Here is a 27,919-nt window from a genome sequence, read left to right as displayed (position 1 = left end):
ATAAAATATTTCACGGCATGATGACTCAAAGACACGATTATGTGGCGACTTCAGTATAAAGATGTGGAACATACAGCAAAATGATTCTCAACGGGGCATGCGCACTGTTGCGCTCATTGTTTACTTCCGGTTAAGATTTTTTATTTTTTTATCTAGCTAGCCAGTTACCATAAAGAGAGGCTGATAAAAATGCAGGTAAGGTGCGTTTTCTACAAATGTTAAATTCCTAAGCAGTCAGTTGTTTGAAATTCCATCCATTGAATAAAAAAATCACCATCGCAGGTTAAATATTTCGTTTGATTCAGCACACATTACCCCATGTCACTCTGCTACTTTAGCTAACCAACGATAGCTAAAAAACTAACGTTATTTAGCTAATCAAATGTCTATTTAATTGTTTATATCAAGCAACGGGAAGAAAAACTACTGGACGCCTCCGTGGAATCCCTTATTTCCCGCGTGGCTCATCTCAAAAACGCTCTTCACAGTTTCATCTACAAGTTGGAAAACGAGTATGAACGACTGACATGGTAACTTAAGTGACGAGCTAACTTTAGACAGCATTGCGCATGCAACACTTTGAAATTATGAGTTAGTTAGCCAACTCTCGAGAACCCAAGCCCGTACAGCCATTGGGTTCTCATTCAAACAAATTACCACAGCGTGGCGTGTATAATTCTGAGTTTGGAGAAAGCGAACTAAGGTCCTAGTGTTGCTTTTAGAAAAACATCACGTAAACCAATATGTAAGACTTGGCTAGCTAACGAGCTATTTGGATAAATGCATATGATTGTCTGAAAATGAATATACTCTACTAGCTAATGAAGTTGTTGTGTCTCTGTAATTGAACAACTTGGACAACAGGCCCTCAGTGTTGGACAACTTTGCCCTCCTGTCCGGTCAGTTGAATACCATCAATAAACTGTTGAGGAATGAGAAGACGCCATCTTTCCGTCAGCAGGTCATCATCCCCCTTCTGCTGTCTCCAGACAGGGATGAGGAACTAGCTGTAAGTATATTTTCTGTGGATATGGATTAGCCTGGTTAAACCAGACTGTGCTCACTAAGTGAAACAATGGTGAGAATAGCTTTGATTCTGATTTAACTAGGCTAGAGGAGGATGGATTTACAGATACCGTTACCCTAGTCTTTGCTTACATCCATACATACTGCGCCCACTCTCCAGAAACTGACAGAGCAGCGTGTGCCTGTGTTCAGCCATGAGATTGTGCCAGATCACCTGCGCACCAAGCCTGATCCTGAGGTGGAGGAGCAGGAGAAACAGCTGAGTGCAGAAGCTGCCCGGATAGGACCTGAGGTGGCACAGGTAAACAGACATGGTCTTTATCTAAACATAAAAGTCCTTTATGGTAGGTGTGTGAGGAGAGTAGGTCCCTGGTTCACATAAGGCAACCTGTATCCTTTTCATACTACTGAGTGAAGTTGTACATCCACCATTTGTTGGAAAGGACAATACGACAAGAAAATATTGAGGCCACTTCAAGCAAGTGTGACGGACCTCAATATGCTTGCTTAGCAGCTTCACTTCCTCCCGGTCTCGGTACAGTGCTGTACAACAGCTCATACCAGAGTCATCTGCCCGCTTGACAACGCCGTTAGCCAGTTGTGCCACTGAAAAGGTACCAATTTGGCGAAGCGAGTGGATACATTTCAAGCTGTGGAGTAAGCTTACAGTACAATACCTTTATTACGTAATGAACATGACCATGGTGTGTGGTGGGAAGACACAATTCTAAGTAAATGGTACTTGTCATGTAACGCACATTGAAGTCTTTTTATCCCACAACTATATTTGGAAGCAATGAGTAACAAAAGAATCCCTTGTTTTTCCCACAACAGAAACAAATCCAGACACTGAATAAGCTTTGCTCAAATCTACTGGAGAAACTGAACAATCCTCGCGATGATAGGGATGCAGAAAGTACAGGTACACTGTTTGAACCAATAATGTTTTTTACCTGAACATTTAAACAAGCTAACCTAAGAACTGCGTTATGGAGTTGCTATTGATGCTTATTTACTCAATGTACACACTGTCTAACCTAAGATCCATGTTATGGAGTTGATACTTATGCACTCTACTCTGTTTCAGCTATACGGCAGAACAAACCATCATTCAACACCGCTGACACCAATGCACTGGTGGCAGCGGTGGGCTTTGGCAAGGGGCTTTCTAAGTGCAGGCCCCCTGGGCCAGTTGCCCCTGGTCACCCAGGACAAGGACCCATGATGAGTGGAGGTCCCACCTTACAGCAAGTTACCATTGGTGGGGGTTCAGGCCAGCAGCAAGGCATGGGGCCTGGTGCTCCTCAGCAACAGGGACAGCCAGGTATGATGCGCCTGAATATCATTATCTGGCTTTGCTATACTTTGAAGTCTTGTATTTATTTGAAGGCCCTAAATCAAGGTTCTATAGACTTGTATACTAAAGGCAGTTGGTTGTTCAGACACAGATTATACCGAGTCCTGGACTAAAAATAACTAAATAGAGAACTTGGCTTAATGTGTATCTGGGGACCCGGCCCTAAAGGTATTGATCAAAGGACTGCTCTGTAACTGACCTTTTTATTATTATTACATTTTTTGGATTTTCAGGGAAAATGCCAAGCAACATCAAGACAAACATCAAGGCTGCCTCCTCAATGCATCCTTACAACCGATAAGATTCTCTCTCTATCCCATACTGAGAAAGTGTTCAGGATGCTGAGAGAGTGATGTAAAGCAATGAAAATATTCATATATGCTGTGTTATCTTTTATCTTTTGATTAAATAAATCCATTTGAAAAGGAGGTGTCATACAGTGTCGGTGAATGTAGTGAAACGGATATTTGTGCTTCAATTTGTGAACACTAGATGGCACGGTCTTCCCATTTATATTCGAGGGACAAGACATTTTGAGAACTTGGTAATTGCTGCAGGAGAATCTAAATGAGATTTGATATTAATATTGAATGAAGGGAATATTAGCACTTTATTTTTCAATGTACCTTTATCCAGATAACCCACAATGTGTTAAGTTATCACACAAAGAAAATGTGTTATCACAGACATGTTGAGCTATGTCTTTCAAAATATATAACACAAGTGTGGAGTTTAGTGTCAGTGAGTCAGAGAACAGGCATTATATTTCAGACCTTATATTTGAACTGCTTCACCATGTTGTCTGTCCAGTCTTTTGAACCCTCACACCGCTTCCTATCCCTCCCTACACTCTGCCTACATTGTGGCCGCTATGAATAATGTAGGACCGGTGAGAGTAATGCAGCTGGACATTGCACTGCCTGGCCTGATAACGTCAAAGTCGTTAAGGGAGGAGATGAGAAAGTTGACGCTGACGTGTGGGGGAGGCCTCTGCCCCACCGTGGTCTGTCCACTCTAATCCCTATCCCGCTGGGCGGGCGACACCACGGCACAGGCACAATGACCGCTGTGGCTGTCACCAGATACGACACAGGTCGCTGGGTGACCTACATACAAACACACAGTGACATACACACACATACACCCTCTGTCCTACACACACACACGCCTTCTGTCCTCTGCCGGGCCGACGTCTCGCTGGGTCAGCCTTCATGCCCTGTTATGAGAGGAGAGTCTGCTGAGACAGCTAGAAGATGCACAGGTTCAGACTGTCTATAGATGTCTTAGAAAACAATCGACTTCATAGCCAGTAGAATGTCCATCTGCCTATGTCCTATTGACCTACCTCTGAGAAAGACCTCTGAACAGGCTTATTTTGCTACTGCAGCTTCCTTTTTATATTAAGAAAAATTAGGGCTGCAACTCTTGATTCAATAAAGAAAATGTTTTCGGTTGACGTGAGGCCCTTGTAAAATGACATACAGTGCCTTCAGAAAGTATTCACACCCCTTGACTTTTTCCCAGAATTTGTGTTACAGCTTGAGTTTAAGATTGATTAAATTGAAATGTGTCACTGGCCTACACACAATATCCCAAAATGTCAAAGTGGAATTATGTTTTTAGAAATGTTTACAAATTAATAAAAATGAAAAGCTGAAATTTCTTGAGTCAATAAATATTCAACACCTTTGTTATGGCAAGCTTACGTAAGTTCATGAGTAAAAAAATGTGATTAACAAGTCACATATGTTGCATGGACTCTCTGTGTGCAATAATTGTTTAACATGATTTTTGAATAACTACCTCATCTCTGCCCTACACATACAATTATATTTAAGCTCCCTCAGTCAAGCAGTGAATTTCAAACACAGATTCAACCACAAAGAACAGTGAGGTTTTGCAAAGCCTCGGAAAGAAGGGCACCTATTGGTAGATGGTTAACATTTTAAAAATAACAGACATTGAATATCCCTTTGAGCATGGTGAAGTTATTAATTACACTGGGTGGTGTATCAATACACCCAGTCACTACAAATATGCAGGCATCCTTCCTAACTCAGTTGCTGGAGAGGAAGGAAACCACTCAGAGATTTCACCATGAGGCTAATGATGACTATGGGTATGCCTGTCATTGGCAAGGAGTAGGGAGTCTTTTAGGGTAAAAAAGTAACTGAATAAGGCTAAGCACAGACAAAATCCTAGAGGAAAACATGGTTCAGTCTGCTTTCCAACAGACACTGGGAGACAAATTCACTTTTCAACAGGACAATAACCCAAAATACAAGGCCAAATATACACTAAAGTTGCTTACCAAGGCGACGTTGAATGTTCCTGATTGGCCTAGTTACCGTTTTGAGTTAAATCAGCTTGAAAATCTATGGCATGACTTAAAAATGGCTTTATAGCATTGTACAACAACCAACTTGACAAAGGTATGAATACTTTCTGAAGGCACTGTATGTTGCACTTTCTCTTATTTTCTTTATCCCTCCCCCCTTTTTTAATCCTTGGGAAGGGTGGTGATAATGAAGCAGGTTGGGGGTTGGACTGACCTCTATGCACATTAAATTAGCACTTACTGGAAGATAATATTATGTGAATAGATTAATTGTCCTACTAAATATTTAATTAATAATGTGTACAGAAAATTTGTCACGAGACGAATTGCAAGGTGTACCAGAAGTGCCTTAATTTGATAAATAAGCAGTGAACTGGTCTTGTGGTGAATTTAGAGAGAGGCTGCATTGTTCTTATCATTCTCCTATTAATTGTTTGGGGATCCATTATGTTTCCTCTCATTCACATACTCCATGTGATTCAGGTTCATCATCAGAACACGTTTTACAGCTTATCTAAAATGATAAGGTGAGATCTGGAATTTCTGTTTAAGTGTTTTACCTTTTCTAGGATACAATGAGCTTCAGGACATGACTGAATGCCACTTAACAGTAGCCTGTTCTCTCTAGTACTGTAGAGCTTATGTAAATCAGTCAGGCCGTATCCCTTTGGATTAGTCTGCCCTAACTGACCATAAGGGGTCAGCGGTGTTTCACAACAGAATCGGGCAACGTTCTACAACCTACAGTAGCTCCTTCAGTCTTTAGGGTGCAAGTTCATGGTCCAGATGTACACTCTCTGATAGAGATATTTTAGAGGTCGTGTTGCCTTTTCTCTGACAATTATCATGACACTTACATATTTTACTTAGGTGATAATTACATATTTTTTCTCACTGAGTTTTGTGCATAAATACATACAGACACAAATAGAGCATCTCTCCTACAGAGTCAATGAGGGGTAGGAGACATTCTGTGGTATGATACTTGGGACGGCAGGGAAACTCAATGTGACAGCTTCCTACCCATCCAAGTTCCTCTCTAAAAATCAGTTTCCCCCGAAAACACCTTTGTAGATACGAAGGCATTTTTGTTGCCTTACAACCTGGAATTAAAATAGATTTTTGGGGGTTTGTATCATTTGATTTACACAACATGCCTACCTATTTTTTATTGTGAAACAAACAAGAAATAAGACCCCAAAAAAAACAGAAAACTTGAGAGTGCATAACTTTTCATCCCCCCCAAAGTCAATACTTTGTAGTGCCACCTTTGAGAGCAATTACAGCTGCAAGTCTCTTGGGGTATGTCTCTATAAGATTGGCACATCCAGCCACTGGGATTTTTGCCCATTCTTCAAGGCAAAACTGCTCCAGCTCCTTCAAGTTGGATGGGTTCCGCTGGTGTACAGCAATCTTTAAGTAATACCACAGATTCTCAATTGGATTGAGGTCTGGGCTTTGACTAGGCCATTCCAAGACATTTAAATGTTTCCCTTAAACCACTCAAGTGTTGCTTTAGCAGTATGCTTAGGGTCATTGTCCTGCTGGAAGGTGAACCTCCGTCCCGGTCTAAAATCTCTGAACGACTGAAACAGGTTTCCCTCAAGAATTTCCCTGTATTTAGCGCCATCCATCATTCCTTTAATTCTGACCAGTTTCCCAGTCCCTGCCGTTGAAAAACATACCCACAGCATGATGCTGCCACCACCGTGCTTCACTGTCGGGATGGTGTTCTCGGGGTGATGAGAGGTGTTGGGTTTACGCCAGACATAGCATTTTCCTTGATGGCCAAAAAGCTCAATTTTAGTCTCATCTGACCAGAGTACCATCTTCCATATATTTGGGGAGTCTCACACATGCCTTTTGGCAAACACCAAACGTGTTTGCTTATTTTTTGTCTTTAAGCAGTGGCTTTTTTCTGGCCACTTTTCCGTAAAGCCAAGCTCTGTGGAGTGTACGGCTTAAAGTGGTTCCATAGACAGTTACTCCAATCTCCGCTGTGGACTATGAAGATCCTTCAGGGTTATCTTTGGTCTCTTTGTTGCCTCTCTGATTAATGCCCTCCTTGCCTGGTCCATGAGTTTTGGTGGGCGGCCCTCTATTGGCAGGTTTGTTGTGGTGCCATATTCTTTCCATTTTTTAATAATGGATTTAATGGTGCTCCGTGGGATGTTCAAAGTTTCAGATATTTTTATAACCCAACCCTGATCAGTACTTCTCCACAACTTTGTCCCTGACCTGTTCGGAGAGCTCCTTGGTGTTCAAGGTGTCGCATTCTTGGTGATGCCCCTTGCTTAGTGGTGTTGCAGACTCTGGGGCCTTTCAGAACAGGAGTATATATACTGAGTTCATGTGACACTTAGATTGCACACAGGTGGACTTTATTCAACTAATGATGTGACTTCTGAAGGTAATTGGTTGCACCAGGTCTTATTTAGGGGATTCATAGCAAAGGGGGTGAATACATATGCACGCACCTCTTTTCCGTTTTTTATTTTTTAGAATTCTTTTAAACAAGTAATTTTTTTCATTTCACTTCACCAATTTGGACTATTTTGTGTATGTCCATTGCATGAAATCCAAATAAAATCAATTTAAATTACAGGTTGTAATGCAACAAAATAGGAAAAATGCCCAGGGGGTGAATACTTTTGCAAGGCACTGTGTGTAGCCAAGCACGATAGTCTTGGTTCTGGCTTTGAATGCAAAGTGATTGTAATACCAGTATATATATGTCCCTGATCATCTAGAGAGGATAATGTTTAGCATTTCTCAGTTTGTTTTGGATTTATATTCCAAGATGGGTTGTCTTTGGCTTTGAATTCTCTTGAAAGAATGTCTTTGGGCACAGTTTTTGAGGGAAATATAGGCTACATTTTTTGGAAGAAGATGATAAGGTCCATATCTGGCTCATTAAGAAAGCTTTAGGCTAACATTATAAAGCAACATTTTAGCCTACAACATCAAACTCCCACACTAGAAAATGGACCATATCTCCCAAATGTAAAATTATTACACGGTTTAAGACATGAAAGACCATGATGACACACTGATTTGTAAAATCGTTTCGAACATGTCTCCTTTATGAAACTTCCAGCACCAGAGGATCAGAAGAATTCATTACAGATCTGTGGGTGGCAATGCAAAGGTAAGAAGAAACGCAAGCATTCCTTCCAACAACATTTTGCTCAAGTGACTTTGCCACACTGAAAACCAATACAGATAGACACACACTTAGACCAGAGTTCCATCCATTTCAGTCCAGTCTATTCAAGAGGTAAACATTTGAATTTCACTTTACTTCCTGAATTGAAGTGGCATTGACCCCAACCCTCCCTCAGTCGAGACTGCAGTATCTCCCTCACCATGAGGTGTCGATCCTCCATCTCCAACTGCCCATCATCATTCCCTGCCCAGTAGGACCCAGAGAGAGGTCCTTCCCTTAGCGATCTCTTCGAATGAGGGAATGAGGGACCTCCATAATCTCCTGCCCCCCAAGACCACAACCCTTCTGCCCCTGCAATCAGACCACAGCCCCTCAGACCCTGCCATGTCTCTGCTTCCATAGCCATTCCCTCGGGCTTGCATTGCAGCCCTTTATACGGTGTATGATGGTTATTGTACTCCTACAGTGTATGTGTATTGTGCTGGCAGGTATTGGTTTTCTTTATGAACACTGAATAACACTAAACTTGATATGGGGGGTGTACATTGTGCATTGTGTTGCCATTGATATGGTGTGGGCATTGGCAAGGGATTTGTGTGCAACATGCATTAGGTTGAAAGTATAGATATGACATAAGCTATGTATTAGTACTGAGACAGTTTATGCTCAACACATGTGTGTTATTGGATACTATAGCAGAAAACAAACACAAAATCAAGCACAAATGAAAAATATGGATTGTGAGGGACTACAAATAGTGGCCAGCAATAAACACCACCACTTTGGTTGGCATCGGTCTTCTTCCTAACTTAATTTGTTTCTCAGACACCGGTCCCTGGCTGCTGACCTTTCAAAAAGACACTTCTAAAACAGCCAATATGACAAAAACTATTTAAGTTTGAGAAGTCATTTATTCATGAAGTGCAGCTGGAAAAAGGAGTATGTATTGATAGAACTAGAGAAATGCCAGAGCTTTTTAAAATATATGTCCCTTTAATTTGCCCAACTACAAGACATAGAACAAGCGGCTTCCCCTTGTAGATCAATATTGACATACTAAATACCACCTAAAAACCAAAGCATGTTAAAGGGATTATGCTTATTGCATATTTATAAGAAAAATATAACCCATTACCACAGAATATATAATATTGTTACATACACTGTGTAGAGTGCTGTGCATCCCCAATTGCTCTGTGCATTCAGTAGGATAGCTTACAGTACAGTGAATTCACAACAAGTGTTTGAATGGGCAGCAAGGTACAGGCGAAACTCATTAACCAGGTTGTTTTGCTGATGATTAAAGCACTTGAATAGTAAGTGCAACTGATTTTCTACTCAGTATGGGATTTATGCCTTTTCAAGAGAGCAGCGTACAGTAATTAAACTCACAATACCTTTTTGGTTTGTAAAGCCATGGTGAATATATTAAAGCATACAGTACACATCCAACAGTTCCTCTCTTTCATCCTCCTAACAGAGCCTAGAAGAAACCCTTTGATAGAAACAAGGAGACATCCCCATGTAATTATATTTGATCATGTTTGCATATGTCACTCCCACAGTCTCTGTCACGCTCTGTGATTTGGCTGCTCTCTGATCGTTTTGGAAACCCTTCCTTGTTCCTTATCCCCCCCTCCTCCCCTCTGCTATGTGTGGGAGGTAGGAGGTAGGAGGGGGAACCGGGGGCGTCTGTCTGCTTGCTGTAAGCACACAGCTTTCACTCACTTAGAAAACTGAGAAAATGTCCCCTTCACACCCTCTCCAGCTCACCCCAGCTCTGACGTTATGTCAACAGTGAGAAAATGCCCCCAATGCTTAAGCATGTTTTTGAAGTGTGATGTGCGATCCTATCCAGAGGTGAAGGACTGACAAGTCTGAGACGTGTAAACTTGTGTCCTACAGTAACTTATGACCCTGACCCTGTTACTGAAGTCTTATGTCTTAAATTCACAATCTTTGATTTGTTTTTCAGTCAACTGCATCCCCACTACTTGGTTTTGTTATAAAGCTAAGGGACGGGGCTGAATAAATTAATTTAATGTATGGAAATCTCCATAGTATGTGTGTGACAAGGAAAACCAATGAGGACAATACAAAAGTATGCAACAAAAGAAACAATTTATTTGGAATATGCATTACCAGTACAAAGAAAGAGACCATAAAACCTACACCTTGTTAGCTATTTTTTTCTCCACAGAAAACAGGTTTTAAATCGGAATTAAAAAGACAATAGTTTTGCGGTTTCCAATGTTATACTTTTTTTTTTTTTTTTTTTTTTTTACATATGCAGAGAGATCTTAAAATGTCAAACCTGTCAAGAAAAGGATCCATGATTTCACTCTGAAATCTTTATAAAAAATAAGTAACATTCAAAAACACTGCAGTACGGTATTTTATTAAAGAACAAAAGACATGCCACAAAGAAAACATTTGATGTTTTACAAATTGTTCAGTTTCTTCTTTCTTTTTTATAGTTATTTTTTCTCTCCCTTTTATATCCAAAAACTAAAAGCATCATTACATGAAGCTTTCAATAATAATGATGATACTGGAAAGTCAATGTGAAAAGTAGAGTAACTTTTACTTATTTTACGGCCAACGCATCACAAAAGCTATTGTTCTGCTTGCCACATGGCTAAAATCTGTATCGAAAGGCCAGGACACCACTCAAACATACTCCACTCATAGTGTACCTATGTGTTTTCCGTCAACTGGACTGTCAGATGTGGGAGCAAATTAAGCCATTTGTAGTTATCAAAAAAATAACAAGATTTTGCTTCACTCATCATAGTACACTTCCACGTCTCCAAAAAGTACATCAAATATAAAATGTAGTTTGTGAAAGAAGAGCTTAGTTCTGTGATATGCAGTCTATGGTGGATTCAGCTGTGTGGTACTGTAGTTATCTATACAGATGTTGGTTATGATTTTAAATACTATATAATGTATATCTATTACCATGGATTTAGTTGGGCTAAAAACACTGTCGTGAGACAGTGTTCATACAAACTTTTCACATCACCTTTAATTAACAAGACAGTACCCATTTTAGAAGCAAGCCTTTGTGTCGATGCTTTAGAAAGTACAAAGTGAACCAGTGAGTGGATTATATCCGTAATGTGAAAGGAACTCTGTCCTACTGTCTGTCTGTCTCGGTCAAACATTTACTGTAGCTGCTTTGTTTTAAAATGGATACTGTCCAATTCCCCAAAAAACGCTAAACAAGAATAAAGGTGTACATCTACATACATAGAGTATTCTTGGGCTAATTCACATTATGCTAGCAAGAAAATAAAATAGAACGTACTGTAAGTCCTGTAACCAAGCAAAAGAAAAGTAAAACAGTAGCCAAATGTATTTATTCACAACATGAGGACATAAAAATATATCCAAACATCTGTATCTGTCTGTGTGCCATCAGGGTTAGTCTTTTCCATTTCATTCCTATTAACAAACACTACCGTGTTCGGACTGCATTTTGGTGTTGAGTACAGAAAGAGTACCTGAACATTCCTATGAGATGTTCGTGGAGTACTTCAGTTAATACACAATTTTACAAAACAAACAAAGTCGAGTTGGTCAAGCTGATCCCAATGTATAGAGCTGAAGTTTCTGCAGTTATTTTTTGGTATCTACGTAATAGTATGGTCGATATGTTGAAATGCCCAAGAAAGCAATGTGTATTTGTGTGTACAAAAATACTGTAGCTAAAATCTAATACAACAAAATTATACATCTAATTTCAAATTATTTATTTTTTATTTGCGTAATTTAGACTGACGCCATATGCTAGGAGGATGCTGAAACATAAGAGTGAATAGAGACCAACCTTGATAACCAAAATGTAAAAACAGGATGATATGAGTGATGAGGTTGAATGGAGAAATTCAAACTGGGTGACAATAATAAATGGACAGAAATATACTACTGAGAAATAGGAAATAAAAGAGCTAACTAGCACCAAAAACACCAAACAAAGACTGTAATTTTGAGAGATATTTCATCATGTGTAGTCGTGTCTTCAATTACTACAACATTATACCACAAAATCAGAATTAAAATCTACATTAAAATGCCTTTTTTTGCACTTAAACAAGTGATTTTGGTTACCAGCAGTATTTGGCTATTACGATAACACTGATGCACAGTGATGGTGATAATGGTAGTGTATGTTTGTGTACAGTATGTATACACACCATATGTTCCGTATATGTAGACTGTATAGAATAGAGTACAACTATCATTCATGTGTGTTCTCTGTACTGTGTTCTTCTCTTTGACAAATATAAGTGTTACCCAGGGTAATCACTGTAAGTCACTGTGCTTAAAGACATATTGGCTTATTATAATTGATGCTAATGTACTCATTGATTAAGTGTTCTGGGTAGATTTTAAACTGCAGGTCAATGGTCTCTGGATGCAGTGCACACTACAAACAATATTTCAAGAGCGGTGAATTTATTAGAATTCCAGTAGCTAGAATCCCCACGATCCATTCCCTTCTGACCTTCCAGACTGTCTCTTCCATTTATTCTGGAGCACACTGTTACTCTCATAATGTTTGCTTATGCATTGGTTATCACTCATGCTATGCTGCATTCAGTATGAGCAGAAAACATAGGCTACCATTCTTGCAGTAAAAATGTTTAACGTCTTATTGGCCAATGTAGAAGCTCTGAAACGGAATGCTTAAAATGAGGAGGAAAGGTTGAATCTCCTTTTCAAAGCACCCTGTTGATACTCTGCTAACATGAAATGTAATTAAATACAGTGATGAACCCTTTTTCGATATGAAATGTCAGAGGGATGTTTTATTTACAAGCACAATTCATATTATACAAATTCATCTCCTGTGTTGAACTTTGGCACTGGACAATTTTAATAGAATTTATTTTATGTTGTGAATTAAGTAATTATGTAGGGTGAAACTTGTCACAAAGGCAAAACTGTCCTTAAAAACAAGCCTTGAGACAGGACAAGAGGAGATTGAGAGCTACTGTCGATACCAGTAATTACAACAACAAAAAACAAAGCTTATTTAGAAGATGTCCCATTGTTGTTGTTGTTTTCTTGTTATTTTCAATAGAGGTAGTGTGAAAAGCATTTAAATCTACAAGATACGGGCCATACTGTATATACGTGTTGTAACTGTTTGCCTACTGTGTTATAAGTCAGATGATCACACAATGAGGCAACATGGATAAATGGCGAAGAAAACTGTACAAACAGACAGTGAGGGGGTTGTAGATAGGTGGAGGAAAAGAGCCCTACTCAGGCTACTGACTGACTGACTGTGTCATGGTTGGTTGTAAAGAACTGTCTGGTGGTGGTGATGGTGTTTCATTCTGTAGTCCCCCCCCGTAGAGAGAGGTCTCCTGCCCTGTGACGAGTCTAGTGTGTCACCTCCAGTCCTGATGGGGGGGGGGGGGGGGGGGGGGGCTGGCTGGGAAGCTGGCTGGGAAGCTGGCTGGATGATCGAGGGTGGAGGTTAGGGCTGTCTGGACGGTGGTGGAGGAGAAGGGTGGAGGGTTCAGTTGGACGTGTCCGAGTGAACACTTCCGGGTCCTTCTGTGGGTGATGTCACTGATGAGGGGGTGGTAGCATCCTGCCAGCCTCCGTTTGCCTGAGAGAGAGACAGGAGAGACAGAATGGAGGGAGGAAGTATGAGCCCAGGCATAAAAGACACTAATTATACCCTATGTCTTTGCTTCTTATTTTTTCTCTTCTCTTTCAGAGTACATATTCATTATACAGTTCAATTAGTTTATAATATCATCTTATCTGCAGTACTGAATGCCATATCTGTGAAGTCCTGGGGACACGTGTAGTAGGTACGGTATGAGCTTTACTAATGCTAGAACGACCTCAAAACAACAACAACCAACATTCCACTAAAGCCTCAAGCCAAATCTGTATTGGACGAAGATCTGATTCACTCAAATTACAGTAACCTAGACCTCATATTTCAGAACAGAATTGTCACAAAAATTGTACTTGTTTAAAGCAACTGAAAATTATGTAAATCACATATATGTACCTCTCAGATCACATGCAGTGTGCTCAAATTTCTATAATGAAGACAATTTTGTCTTCACTTCAAAACCAATACTGCATTCTTGTATCACTGGGGTTGAGATAAATGCCTGTTACATTCAACGACACACATAATAATAACAGTGACAATGTCTGAAAAGGACCTTAAAACAAAAGTCACAAAACAGTCTTAAGAGGAATCAATGGTCGCCAATTGTGACATTGAATGAAAACACAATGAGGGACGCGTAAGCCATTTCCAATCCCGGAGACAGTCCTGCTAAAGAGCATTGAGATATTAATAGCAAATTTCATGCCATCAGAAAAACTGGAAATGGTCCTTGACAGCCTTTCATTTCAAAGCCTGTTATTTTAGCCAGAAGAAAGTCTGTAATCAAAAATGGAGGAAAAAGAAATGTCTTCAAATGTCTGACTTTGGTGACACTCTCTCTGTCTATTTCCAAACTGTAATTACTGTTCTTGTCTACCACAAAACCCATTATGTAACTGCTCAGTCATTATCAACACAGAGAGAGGGGAGTCTTTTCTCCGTTCACAGATAGAACATACTGCCGATCTCTCTCTCTCCTCTCTCTCTCTCTCTCTCTCTCTCTCCTTATCCATCTGTAAAGCTGGACGAGCATAAAGTTTGATACACTGTTTCTAGGTTCGATACTGAGGTAAATGTGTAATTTTCAACTTCATATTCATCTATTCATCTCCAGCACCACCCCAACATCAACATATGTGAAAATGGCACGTTTCTAAGTTTTGTATTAAAAAAGATGGTGGAAGATAAGTGTTTCCAATGACATCATCGGTGTGCATCGTGTGATTTTAGACAATTATGAGTAGGCATTGCCTACCAATTGGTTGATGATATAATTGGAAACACTTATCTTCCTCTCTCTTTTACTACAAAACATAGAAACGCGTCATTTTCACATATGTTGATGTTGGGGTGGTGCTGGAGATGATGAACATAAGCTAATTGTGAAATTTCCCTTTGACACAAATACTATTTTCGTAAAATGCTGCAGAGAGGCAAGGAAATAAAACTAGTCAACCCCACTCTAGAATTCTAAAATGTATAAATCATTTCTGTAAGATATGATTACAGTTATTATATCTCCCCAAATCCTACATTAAAAATGGGGAACCATATTTGTATGTGATATTTTTGTTCGAAAAAAATGAAAGGATAACAACGTAGGCCTAGTCTGCTGTTACATTTTTATTTCAAAAATCAGATAACACGATATCCTTCTCGTATTACGCAGTAAGAGTGTTCTTTAAAAGCTATGAAAGTGTGTGGAAAAAATAGAATATTGTGGCATTTTAGGACATGGTACAGCAAGCAGGGGTCCAAGGATAACGATATCCATGAGGTCAGAGTGCTGTCTGAGAACAAGGCTTGAACACATTAGTAGTGCTCTCTCAGGGTTATCACAGCCTGTTCTGTGGGAGGGAGATGAGCGTAGAGTGGAGAGCAAGCCAGGAAAGGAGGGGGGATTTGAATACACACTACATACCCCACTTTTGTTTTACAGGAGGCATTTCATCTCATTATCATATGGCCATTGAGGCACGACGGGAGAGGAAGCCAGAAGCCTAGCCGCGTGGCTGTGTGTGCCTGTGACCGTCCTCTCTCTCGTCGTAGCTCTCACCGACCCACACTGCCGCGGCTCGCTGTCAGGGCCATTAGTGTGGCGGGAGCATGATCTGAGCAATGCGCTTGGATTGCTGTCCCAAGTCCACACTCCGCTCTCCTTGTGTCTGTCTTATTGATTTTCCCTTTTACGACACGGCTTGTCGCTGTGAATTTCCCTGCTGTTTGCAGCCGCCAGCTAACCTCCCCCCTTCCTCCCCTCCTCTCCTCTGCCCTCACCCAAAACACACACACTCCCCCAAACCCAAACCCCCCCATCCCCTAAAAAATAAGAAAAAAATATAACATGGTGGAAATACGCCCCCATGTTATGCCCCTCAGTGCTCTGTCGAGGGGCTAGCAGTTTGGCTAGTTTTATTTTTAGTGTGACTCTACTCTGGGGTTGTTCTGATAGGGTTTTAACGGGGCCTCTGGATCCGCAGTGATGATTAGGATCAGGTGGTCGGTGAGGGCGTTGGGGGGCTTCCGATCCACGCGTCAAAGGATGTGTCACCTGTTTGTGCCATTCCTGCACGGCCGCGATTGGCTGCAGGTGCTACGGGAGAGCTGATTGGACGTGACAGGCTCAGGCGGCCGCTCCGAGTGTGTGTGTGTGTGGCCGGCCCCACGCCGTTCTGGCGTTCTGCCCGTGGCGTGACCGATACAGAAGCAATCAACTAGGTGACTGTGGTGGAGCTGAGACAAGTCCTACTAAGTGGCATTCTGAGCCCTATGGCTTTAAAATAATTGGTAGGGGGAAGAGAAAGCGGGGAAAAAACGTGTGTTTTTTTTTCTCCTTACATTGATGCCCTGCGGACTGTACATCTGGCTGGCTGTGAGGCCCTCACTGTATCCGCCTGTCTGACTGATAACATGGCGAAGGGTATCCACCTGAAACACAACAGAGGAACACAAACAAAGCAAGGTCAGAGCACAGAAGATAAACAAGACTAACACTGTAAGACAAAGACAAGAAGAAGTGTGATACACAGTACAGGCAGAGACAACACACAGGAAATACATCCAGCCATGGACAATATGAAGCAAGATAACCCAAAAATGTGTTCAGAAGACTGTCGAAAGGATGAAATTAGTGAGAGCTGCAGAGAGCACTGAATTATTTTCACTGTTACACTCGCTGTAATGTTTTAGTATGGTAGAAGAAGATACCTTGAAAACCCTATGGTGTGGCGCTATTAGGAGCCCATAGTGATGTAGACACTGGAGGAGTACTGAGATGCCTGTGGTGCGTTTAGGATAGCTTACAAGGCCTATTCTTAGGGAGGTGGATCTGTTCCTATAGTAGTATCTTCTGCACTGCTTAGTTATAGGGCCCTACCTGTGACTGCACGTTGGCTCCCACCTGAGCCCCTTGGTACGAGTCCCCATTGAGAGACTGCACGCTCATGAACAAGTCACCGGAGTTTGACATGTTAAAAGATCCAGCAGAACCTGGAAGAGGAGAGAGGGAGCACTGGAATCACAGAGCAGCGAGAAAGAGGAGCAAGCAGAGCAGAATTCAGCCACTTGGCCCCGTCCAGGGTTAGACCCGGAGAAGCACCATGCAAAGTGTCAGCAGGCAAACAAATGCAGTTAGCGCTGGACGCAGGGGTGGGCAATTCCAGTCCTCAAGGGCCTGATTGGTGTCACAGTTTTGCCCCTAGCCCCAGCTAACACACCTGACTCCAATAATCACCTAATCATGAGCTTCAGTTTAGAATGCAATTTGATTAAATCAGCTGTGTTTGCTAGGGATGGAGGGAAAGTGTGACACCAATCAGGCCCTCGAGGACTGGAGTTGCCCACCCCTGCGAGAGAAAAAGTTAGAAATAGAGCTAGTGTTAGGGTTAGGGCCAGAGCGAGCAGACAGATTAGAGAGTGGCAGCATAGAGCTGAGGGAACGGTGAGTCGAATACAGTCGTCAGATGTGTTGTTGTTGTGACTATTTGTCAACAAGAAAGTAGAATGGTAGTAGGACTCTAGAGTCAAAGTATCATGAATGATATGTTATGTGTTTCTGTAAAACTGTTATTCATGGTCAACAAGATTAAATGAATTCAGTAAATTCAATTGGTACAAGAAAATGTAAATGTTCTGTATTGAGATAAAGTACAATAAAAGGTGTGTTAATTGAAAAGAAGACAACAGCTAAGAAAGTATTGGGAGACTTGACATGGGGCCCTGGTATCCTACTCTTGGACAAAGCCATTTTTCCTTTTTTTCTTTTGACTTGAGCATGGAAAAATGCCCTTGACTGATATAGAGTGCATTCAGAGCCTTCCAAATAACCCATTGGTATTATTCTTTAGTCTCACCTGCAGAATTTGGAGTGGAGGGCGAGTTAGCCTGGCTCCCGTGTGAGGATACGTTGGTCGCGTTCACAGCAGTTTTGGCAGCGTACATGTTGGCTTCTTCCTGGAACTTTCCAATGTTTTTCTTGTATCTGATTCTTTTATTTCCGAACCAGTTGGAAACCTGTACAAACAACATGCAACTTGTAAATGCTTACACAATGTTAATGTTACACAAATAAATGTCCCACTTTTTTACTGAGCAAATTCTGAGTGTGAAATCAGAATCAGAATGAGCACTGCATGCATGGCCCTCCACTGTCTGGCATATCCTATCCGACACTGAAGAAAGACTATACCCTTTATAGTGCACTACTTTTAACCGGAGCCCTATAGGCCCTGGTCAAAGGTAGTGCAGTATATAGGGAATAGGGTGCCACTTGGAACACAGCCTTTTGAGGTATTAGTGAGTACTACCACTCGCTACGTAGACCAGTACTGTGAATCCACATTAGTGGCAGAAGGGAATGATTGCCAGTAACAGTCTCATTATGTCAGTATGACTGCAGCTATCATCAGAGCTCACGCTAGCACCAATCAGTCAACATCCACTATCTAACACCCATTACAGCTAATGGACTCCCCGATGAAGCTACCAGGATAAGCCAGGTAGCGCTAATGATAAACAACATTAAAATCAAAAACGAAATCAATCCTGTTGCTGAGTTTGAACGAATGCAGAGAGAAGGTAGGTAAACATATTATTTTATCATAGACCCAGGAACACAGAGGTCGAGTCCCAAATGGAACTCTATTCTCTATGGGACCTGGTCAAAAAGGGCTCTGGTCAAAAGTAGTGGACTACATAAGGAAAAGGGTGCCATTTGGGGCATAGACAGATGCTCAACTAATCATTCAGACCCTGAAGCACGTTGTTTTCATCAAACAACGCCCAGATGCATCCTCAAAATAATTCTGCATAAACTTAATGAAACCGTTTGAGGAGATGATGGATGAGAAACACATAACATAACTGCTGTTCACCTTGGTATTGTTGGTGCATTCTTAATTACATTATCAATCATCATATTACACTATCAATTTAGTCCCTGTGATGAAGCCTATGAATTAAGAAAATAATGTAATGCTCACATCTTAAAGGCCCAGTGCAGTCAAAAAACAGATTTTTCAGTTTTGTATGTATATTTCCACACAATGAGGTTGGAATAATACTGTGAAATTGTGAAAATGATTATAATGGCCTTCCACATGATCCACTACTGCCTCTAGTCCTGTTCTACGTGTACTGTGGCCTTCCTGAAGACAGGTGGCACTGTACTGTACCTGTGAAACTGTGATGGAGCACTTCTTGGCCAGCTCTTCCTTGGCCTCTTCACTAGGGTAGGGGTTAGACAGGTGCGAGTAGAAGTACTCATTCAGGATCTCTGTCGCCTGTTTGTTGAAGTTCCGTCTTTTCCGTCTACAAGGAGAATGATAGAAATTGGTTAGTTAGGACCGGAATAAACACTATGTAAAATAGATACAGTTAATACCGTCCGGTCAAAGCATATACAAATCTGAAGCCTACATAGAGGAAATGTGTCAAAGCCACTTGTGGTAAAACAGGCAAAACTGGGGCACCTCATACAGTATCAACACAACTACCACCCAATTCGATCCAATACCTTCCATACAACTTCCACCCCATTTCAATACAGCTGCCTAAGCTGGTACGAAATATGTTTTCTTTGCGGAGGTTCACTAATAGAAATGCCTGCAAACGCCTGCAAATCCTGACAAACAACAGAACACTGGCCTTCCTTATTAAAGGCTAGAAAACGTGCCGTAAGCACGCGCCGATGCCGGTTCAGTTCACTGACCCCTCCATCTCTTCCTCCTTCTCCATCTCCACCCTCTATCAGGTTATGTCTGCATGTGCCACATCTCATGAGAGGGCTTTACATAAGCTAGGTCGGGAACCCTGTAAAATGCGTGCCTCCATGCATCGCATCGATTGACTGGTGAAAGAGATTTGTGCTGAAATCTTCGTCCCGCACTCCAAAAGCCTGCTTGAGAATATGTAAATGTGCACAGCATGGTGCTAGGGCAGGCTGCAGATTAATCAGTAAAGATGAGAATGGTAGGGAGGCAGTGACTCTCTCTCTCTCTCTCTCTCACTCACTCTCTAACTGAAAGCCCTTCCCTTCTTCCCCTGCCTCCCTCCCTGCACCACGGCCACAATCATTTGCAGAAGAATAGGGGGGGAGCTTTGTAAGACGAGCCCAAGCCTAATTTAAATGTTATGCTTCCGACTCCGACTCAGAGTGAGATTTATCCTCAGAGAAATGTATGCAAATCCAAAACATGCATCAAAAGGAACAAGGGATTATATTAAAAAAAGGGAAATATTTAGCGTTATGGAGCCTGGAGAGAGGAGATAATTGTCAGTGGCCAAGCAGCAAGGCTGTATGTGCTGGTTGAAATGGCACCAATAGATGTGCCGTAGGTAGGCTCAAAACTAGAATAACATGCTGTCAACATGACTGTAAAAGCACCTGATGTGAATAATGCAGTTACATGTATGGAAATACTGTAGCTAGCTATGCAAGTCAACAAAAACATTGCAGTGGTACAGTGACTTTGCACACGGTAATTTGTACAGCTGTAGGCACACACACAGACACACACCTGGCGTCGAGGAAGCGTGAGCGCAGGATCATGACGGCTTCGCAGGTGCTCTGTTTGAGCTGCATCTGGATGGAGCTGAACTTGCGGTGGATGATCCCCACCATGCGCTCTATCTCCTTGGGAGAGATGGGCCGTGTGCGACTCTGCTCCCTCAGCAGGTTCATCACATGGGTAGTAAACTCGTTACAAGCCTGCAGAGGGGGGGAAACAGACAGAGAGAGGTGATCAGATAGATAGAGCAATCGGGTTTGTTACATTTACATTTGAGTCATTTAGCAGACACTCTTGTCCCGGGTGACATCAGTTTCTTCTATCTAGACTGTCAAAAGAAATGTTGTTGGTGAGAGTTTTCATAGCCTCACTCACCATGATGATGGTGATATACTATATGGCTATTGACGGGCTGGGTGGTGTCCTCTAGCATTGGATTAATGCAGTGTTTGCATACAGTGCAAAAATATACTGTATGGTATTCTACATCAGTCAAGGTCATGCACAAAGACAGAAAGGAAAAATTTGATGCAAATTAAGAGGTGTTTAATGTATGTAGTTCTGGGGAATGCTTCCATGTTGTGAAGCCAAGAGGGAATATAAGTGGTGATATTTTTCATATTAAACAGAAGTGGCAATGGCAACTGTAAGTCTCGTTTTTCAGAAAGGAGACATGGAGAAATGACAGCTGCTGGTCCCTGCTGACGAGCAGCAAACCTTCTCTTCTTACCGCAGTCGAGTCGCAGCTGAGCGGGTTGAGAGATTAACATGCCATGATGATACACTCACCCTCCTGTGTGGCACTAGGCGTGAGCCTGACATGATATTACAGTATGCCTCTGTCTCTCTCCCTCTCTGTCTCTCTCCCTCTCTGTCTCTCTCCCTCTCTGTCTCTCTCCCTCTCTGTCTCTCTCCCTCTCTGTCTCTCTCCCTGTCTTTTTCTCTTTCTCTATAACTCTTTCTTGTTCTCCCTCTCCCTCTTTCCCTGTCGTGTCTTGTTCTCTTTCTCCTTCTAATTCTCCCCTCACTTTCTCTCTCTCTCTCTCTCTCTGTCACTCTACAATATGTCTGTCATATTCACACTCATCTCAAAGGGCCTTTATTGACATGAAAGCAATAGTTATCAAAGCAGAAGGATGTGAATGAAGAGAGACAGTAACAAGACAAAGTACAACAATACAAAAATGTCTGTACAACGGATGTAAATGACAGTGAATAGGTGGTGATGATATGAGAGGTAAGGTGTAGAGTAGTCATGCGGTTGGTGTCATACAGTGATGCATGTGGATGACAGTGAAGCCATCTGGCACAGCCCCAGATAGACTATAGACATAATGTCATCATGACAACATTGGTTAACACACACACACACACACACACACACACACACACACACACACACACACACACACACACACACACACACACACACACACACACACACACACACACACACACACACACAGAGAGAAATGTATATCCTGGTTCATGTGTATGTGGGCCTTGTCTGAAACAAAATACATGCAAACATGGTATAGTGCAATGTACTGATTATGATGCTACTGGAAGCATCCAAAGCAAGCAGACATAGCATCAATTACAAATAAACGTATAGAAATAAATACATATATAGAAAAATAATAAAGAAAAAAAAAACTGTTAAACCACGAATAAATTGTGGTGATAAATGATAAGTGAGTTATAGTATTTTTTTTCTCCGTAAGCAACACTACGGCTTTAAAAGACTGGGTTGCCATCCAGTTCCTAATCGTGATCCTGACAGTGAAGGTCTGTTCCCTATCACTGAGATTGTAAGGGAGGGAAGCGTGGTATAAAATGCTGGGTTTAGAAAGCTCTGGGTTGTAAATAAAAACACTGGAGCCAAGTTCACATTGGATTCGCGAATAGATTTAGTTACTAACCCAGCTTTATAAATACTAGTCAGATGTGGAAAAATGTACTTGATTCAACTCCTCCCGAAGGGTGTCTATTTGGTAAACAACCTAACCAAAGTAAAATAATGTTATTAACTAATGATATTATCTATAAAATATATTATCTCTCTATATAGTGTATGGTTGGGCAGTGGTCTGCAGTGGAGGAGTACCTTGTTTCCGTTGCCATGACTCCCTGTGTAACTCTCCCCCCTCCATCCGCACTGGGATACCATCTTAAATACAGTATATTACAGATATATTACATATTATATATAATTATATAGCACATTGTCAGCATGTAATGGTGGCATAGTCGCAGGACTGTTTTCCACACTACTTCCGACTGCTACAGTCCTGCCTATTGTATGTGGCTCCGGGGTGAAGTTCCCCCTAGGTACAGATCTAGGATCAGCTTCCCCTTCTCCAATCCTAAACTTAACCATTAGTGGGGACAATGCAAAACCGATCCAAGATCAGCGTCTAGAGGCAACTTTACCCTACTCCACTGTATGTGTGTTTCAGGATGGCAACCCTGTCTACAGACTAGACTAACATCACAACACTGAATCCTGTTTACAGACTAGACTAACATCACAACACTAAACCCTGTCTATAGACTAGATTAACATCACAACACTGACTTTGCTTTTTTATATAAATATAAGCAGTGTCTGGGACTATACGGAAAATACATTTGCATTTAATCAAACAGGGCATGCATTCATTCCAGCCAGTCAGGGGCTTAACATTTGACTGTGTGTATATTGGTTAGGAAGTAGACAACGTTATGCAGTAAAATCCACTCTGATTTATTGGCATGGTGGATAATGACATGGAGGAGAAGAGAAGGAAACTGCACATTACATAGGGATGCAATGGAGATGAGAGAAAATCTGTCACATCTTTAGATGGATGCCATAAATGTAGAAAGTCTCCTTAAATTGGGATGTAAATATAAAAAGATGAATGGCTCATTTGGTAGAGCATGATGCTTGCATGCCAGGATCGTGGGTTCGATTCCCGGGACCACCCATATGTAAATTGTATGCATACATGACTGTAAGTTGCTTTGGATAAAAACATCTGCTAAATGGCGTATACAGTGAGCTCCAAAAGTATTGTGACAGTGAGACTTTATTATTGTTTTTGGCTCTGTATTCCAGCACTTTGCACTTTGACCTCATAGTCATTGTATAATTTCAAATCCAGACTGTCAGCTTTAATTTGAGGGTATTTTCATCCATATCAGGTGAACCGTTGGGAAATAACAGCCCTTTTTGTACATAGACCCCCCATTTTAGAGGACCAAAAGTATTGGGACAAATTCACTTATATGTGTATTAAAGTAGTCAAAAGTTATGTATTTGGTCCCATATTCCTAGCACACAATGATTACATCAAGCTTGTGACTCTACAAATTTGTTGGATGCTTTTGTTGTTTGTCTTGGTTGTTTCAGATTATTTTGAGCCCAATAGAAATTAAATGGTAAATAATGTATTGTGTCATTTTGGAGTCCCTTTTATTGTAAATAAGAATAGAATATGTTTCTGAACACTTATACATGAATGTGGATGCTATCATGATTACAGATCAATTCTGAATAAATCGTGAATAATGATGAGTGAGAAAGTTACAGGCGCACAAACATCATACCCCCCGAAAATGCTGACCTCCCCTGTTATTGTAATTCTCCTCCAAATGGTGAGAGGTTTAACATGTCTTTGGTGGTATGATATTTGTGCGTCTCTAACTTTATCACTCATCATTCTTCAGGTAGTCATAGGTTAACAAATAATCACTGTGATGGGAATGGTGATGGGTGGAGCTGGTGCGTTTGGGTTACAGGGTTAGAGTATGTGATTATGGGAAAAGACACCTAAGACAGTAGTTCTCTGAGGGGTGAGTGTATCCCGTCCATCCTTACCTGTTCGTATTTCTCCAGCTCTGTGTGGTAGATCTGTCTGATCTGAGAGAGCTTGGCTCTGTAGTCCGAGTGTTCCGCTGAGTTATCCGCTCCTGCCCCGCCTCCTGAGGCTGCAGCCGCAGCCGCGGCCGCTGCAGAACCGCCCCCTTTCTCAGGTCCAGACACGCCCTCCGCCAGCAACATGTTGTCCAATCGCATGAGCTGGGCATCTGGAGGCTCCTCCTCCTGGGCGCCACGGATACTCAGCACTGCAAACAACAGGAAGGGTCAAAGGTTAGAGGTCACACAGGTCACCAATCACAGCGTCGTGACGCCATAGGTCACTCACACACAGCGCTGTGACACCATAACAAGCTGTCGGCTGTAGGCAGCGCTGCACACCCTGCCTGACACACAGAACACACACACACCATGCCTGACACACAGAACACACACACACCATGCCTGACACACAGAACACACACACACCCTGCCTGACACACAGAACACACACACACCATGCCTGACACATCCTCCTCCTCTGGTCTGGAGAGCAACGGCGCGGCAGAATTGTTTTCTTTTCACAGCGGTAACGCTTGGTGGTGCATCCATGTGGACTGTAAAAGCCAGCAGGCTCAGACTGAGACTCAGACTACTCGAGTACAGTGTGTAGTGTAAATGGCAGTAGAAGTACATAGTGTAGTGTAGCTGGCAGTAGGACATTCCTGTCTGGACAGGGTTCATCCAGTTGATAAATCACCTGCCTCTTTATGGTTCATCTCTGTGCCAGAATAAAGGCTACGGCGCTAGACTCTGGCAAGACTACACTATAATAAAACTCAATTTATATAATTTCATTAACTTAAAATGCAACTTCAATAATAACTACCAGAGCATTGGCCAGGACTGTTTGGTATTCAATACATATGTCATAAAGCAATTTATGATATTGGAGGAATAAATAAACAAATACTATAAATGGGGTTTACGCTCTGATAATGAATGAGGCATCGTCTCTGAGGAGTCAGTTATGGCTTCCCAAATGGCACCCTATTCACTTTATAGTGCACTACTTTTGACAAGTGCCCACAGGGTTTTGGTCAAAAGTAGTGCACTATACAGGGAATAGTGTGCCATGTGGGGACATCACGTCGGTGACATCACTGGTGTCTTAGGTGCCTTATATTAGTATTGGGACACATTGAACTGTGGATAATGGTGGTTTTGTACTTCACTGATTACCAGTTCAGTGTGTAAATGTGACCTCCATGCATTCACACAGAAAATACACTGATTGATGCTCTTACCGTGGTGCTTGGTTACTATTCTTACAATGCCCTAACAGTGCTGGTTCTTAAAGCGTAAGGATCTGGGCGACAACGGAAGTCTGTCATTGAGCGATAGTGCACATTGTGAGGCCAAGCACTGGACTTGGCAGTGCGTGTGGAGTGGCAGAGCGAAGGTATTCATGCTGTTCCCTTTCCTTCCTCTAGAGGTCTCCCTCGCTGTTCATTAGCGTAGACAAGGCCGACCTTCCACTTTCTGAAATAACACACACTCACACTATCCATTCCAATTACAAACACCTTCTCCCACTGTCTATGAATTCAAACTGATAACAGGGAAGGCAAGTGCATCAAATGTAGCATACACAATGTCATTACTTTAAAGGCTACAGCCACTTATCCAGGCTGCATCACATCCTGCCGTGATTGGGAGTCCCATAGGGCGAAGCACAATTGGCCCAGCGTCGCTCGGATTTGGCCGGGGTAGGCCGTCATTGTAAATAAGAATTTGTTCTTAACTGTCTTGCCTAGTTAAATAAAGGTTCAATTTAAAATGTAAAATATGCAGTGTCTATATACGGTGCCTTTGGAAAGTATTCAGACCCCTTGACTTTTTCCACATTTTGTTATGTTACAGCCTTATTCTAAAATTGATTAAATAATTATTTTTTCTCATCAATCTACACACAATACCCCTTAATGACAAAAAAAAATGGTTTTTAGAAATGATTGCTAATTTATAAAATAAAATCAACTGAAATATCATATTTACATAAGAATTCAGACCCTTTACTCAGTACTTTGTTGAAGCACCTTTGGCAGTGATTACAGCATTGAGTCTTCTTGGATATGACGCTACAAGCTTGCCACACCTGTATTTGGGGAGTTTCTTCCATTCTTCTCTGCAGTTTCTCTCAAGCTCTGTCAGGTTGGATGGGGAGCGTTGCTGCACAGCTATTTTCAGGTCTCTCCAGAGATGTTTGATCGGGTTCAAGTCCGGGCTCTGGCTGGGCCACTCAAGGACATTCAGAGACTTGTCCCAAAAAGCCACTCCTGCGTTGTCTTGGCTGTGTGCTTATGGTCGTTGTCCTGTTGGAAGGTGAACCTTCAGTTCAGTCTGAGCGCTCTTGAGCAGGTTTTCATCAAGGATCTCTGTACTTGGTTCCATTCATCTTTCCCTCGATCCTAACTAGTCTCCCAGTCCCTGCATCTGAAAAACATCCCCACAGCATGATGCTGCCACCACCATGCTTCAACGTAGGGATGGTGCCAGGTTTCCTCCAGATGTGACGCTTCGCATTCAGGCCAAAGAGTTCAATCTTGGTTTCATCAGACCAGAGAATCTTGTGGTCTGAGAGTCTTCAGGTCCCTTTTGGCAAACTCCAAGCGGGCTGTCATGTGCCTTTTACTGAGGAGTGGCTTCCGTCTGGCCACTCTACCATAAAGGCCTAATTGGTGGAGTGCTGCAGAGATGGTAGTCATTCTGGAAGATTCTCCCATCTCCACAGAGGAACTCTATAGCTCTGTCAGTGACCATCAGGTTATTGGTCACCTCGCTGACCAAGGCCCTTCTCCCCCGATTGCTCAGTTTGGCAGGGAGGCCAGCTCTAGGAAGAGTCTTGGTGGTTCCAAACGTCTTCCATTGAAGAATGATGGAGGCCACTGTGTTCTTGGGGACCTTCAATGCTGCAGAAATGTTTTGGTGCCCTTCCCCAGATCTGTGCCTTGACACAATCCTATCTCTGAGATCTACAGACAATTCCTTCAACCTCATGACTTGGTTTTTGCTCTGACATGCACTGTCAACTGCAGGACCTTATATAGACAGGTGTATGCCTTTCCAAATCATGTCAAATAAATTTAATTTACCACAGTTGGCCTCCAATCAAGTTGTAGAAACATCTCAAGGATGATCAATGGAAATAGGATGCACCTGAGCTTAATTTCGAGTCTCATAGCAAAGGGTCTGAATACTTATGTAAATAAGGTATTTCAGTTTTTTTTTATAATAAATTTGCAAACATTTCTAAAAATCAGTTTTTGCTTTTTACTTATGAAGTATTGTGTATAGATGGCTGAGAATTATCATTTTTTTTAAATCAATTTTAGAATAAGGCTGTAACGTAACAACATGTGGAAAAAGTCAAGGAGTCTGAATACTTTCCGAAGGCACCGTATGACTTACTGACTTTAAAGCCAATGTTTGAGAATTGCTATTTAAAACATTAACCCTCCTCACATGTCTCATTGT

General features: G+C 41.7%; 2 protein-coding genes across 5 annotated transcripts in view; one reads left to right on the top strand and one right to left on the bottom strand.

Annotated features, from left to right (window-relative positions):
- The first annotated feature begins 54 nt into the window (after positions 1 to 54).
- On the top strand, positions 55 to 2,811 carry LOC139578646 (mediator of RNA polymerase II transcription subunit 8). Its single transcript, XM_071406530.1, has 7 exons — positions 55 to 195; positions 409 to 530; positions 865 to 1,009; positions 1,187 to 1,327; positions 1,861 to 1,948; positions 2,114 to 2,350; positions 2,617 to 2,811. The coding sequence occupies exons 1-7, from the start codon at positions 190 to 192 to the stop codon at positions 2,682 to 2,684; spliced, it is 807 nt and encodes a 268-aa protein (XP_071262631.1). The 5' UTR covers positions 55 to 189; the 3' UTR covers positions 2,685 to 2,811.
- Positions 2,812 to 9,991: 7,180 nt separating this feature from the next.
- Positions 9,992 to 27,919, bottom strand: part of LOC139578644 (pre-B-cell leukemia transcription factor 1) — an 88,166-nt gene continuing 70,238 nt past the window's right edge. Inside the window, exons 3-10 of one of the 4 annotated variants that reach the window (XM_071406514.1) lie at positions 24,404 to 24,651; positions 22,649 to 22,711; positions 20,551 to 20,741; positions 19,207 to 19,342; positions 17,887 to 18,046; positions 16,911 to 17,023; positions 16,373 to 16,462; positions 9,992 to 13,513 (exon numbers count right to left, since the gene is read on the bottom strand). In XM_071406514.1, the coding sequence (XP_071262615.1) occupies positions 13,421 to 13,513; positions 16,373 to 16,462; positions 16,911 to 17,023; positions 17,887 to 18,046; positions 19,207 to 19,342; positions 20,551 to 20,741; positions 22,649 to 22,711; positions 24,404 to 24,651 (1,094 nt within the window). In that variant the 3' untranslated portion in view covers positions 9,992 to 13,420. The remainder of the gene's footprint in view (positions 13,514 to 16,372; positions 16,463 to 16,910; positions 17,024 to 17,886; positions 18,047 to 19,206; positions 19,343 to 20,550; positions 20,742 to 22,648; positions 22,712 to 24,403; positions 24,652 to 27,919) is intronic. The other 3 variants (XM_071406516.1, XM_071406515.1, XM_071406518.1) reach the window with 3 other exon arrangements.

Source organism: Salvelinus alpinus, chromosome 6 (assembly GCF_045679555.1).
Source record: "Salvelinus alpinus chromosome 6, SLU_Salpinus.1, whole genome shotgun sequence".
In the NCBI taxonomy this organism is placed as follows: domain Eukaryota; kingdom Metazoa; phylum Chordata; class Actinopteri; order Salmoniformes; family Salmonidae; genus Salvelinus; species Salvelinus alpinus.
The sequence above is the reverse complement of the archived record's forward strand: the minus strand, read 5'-3'. Positions and strand labels throughout refer to the sequence as shown.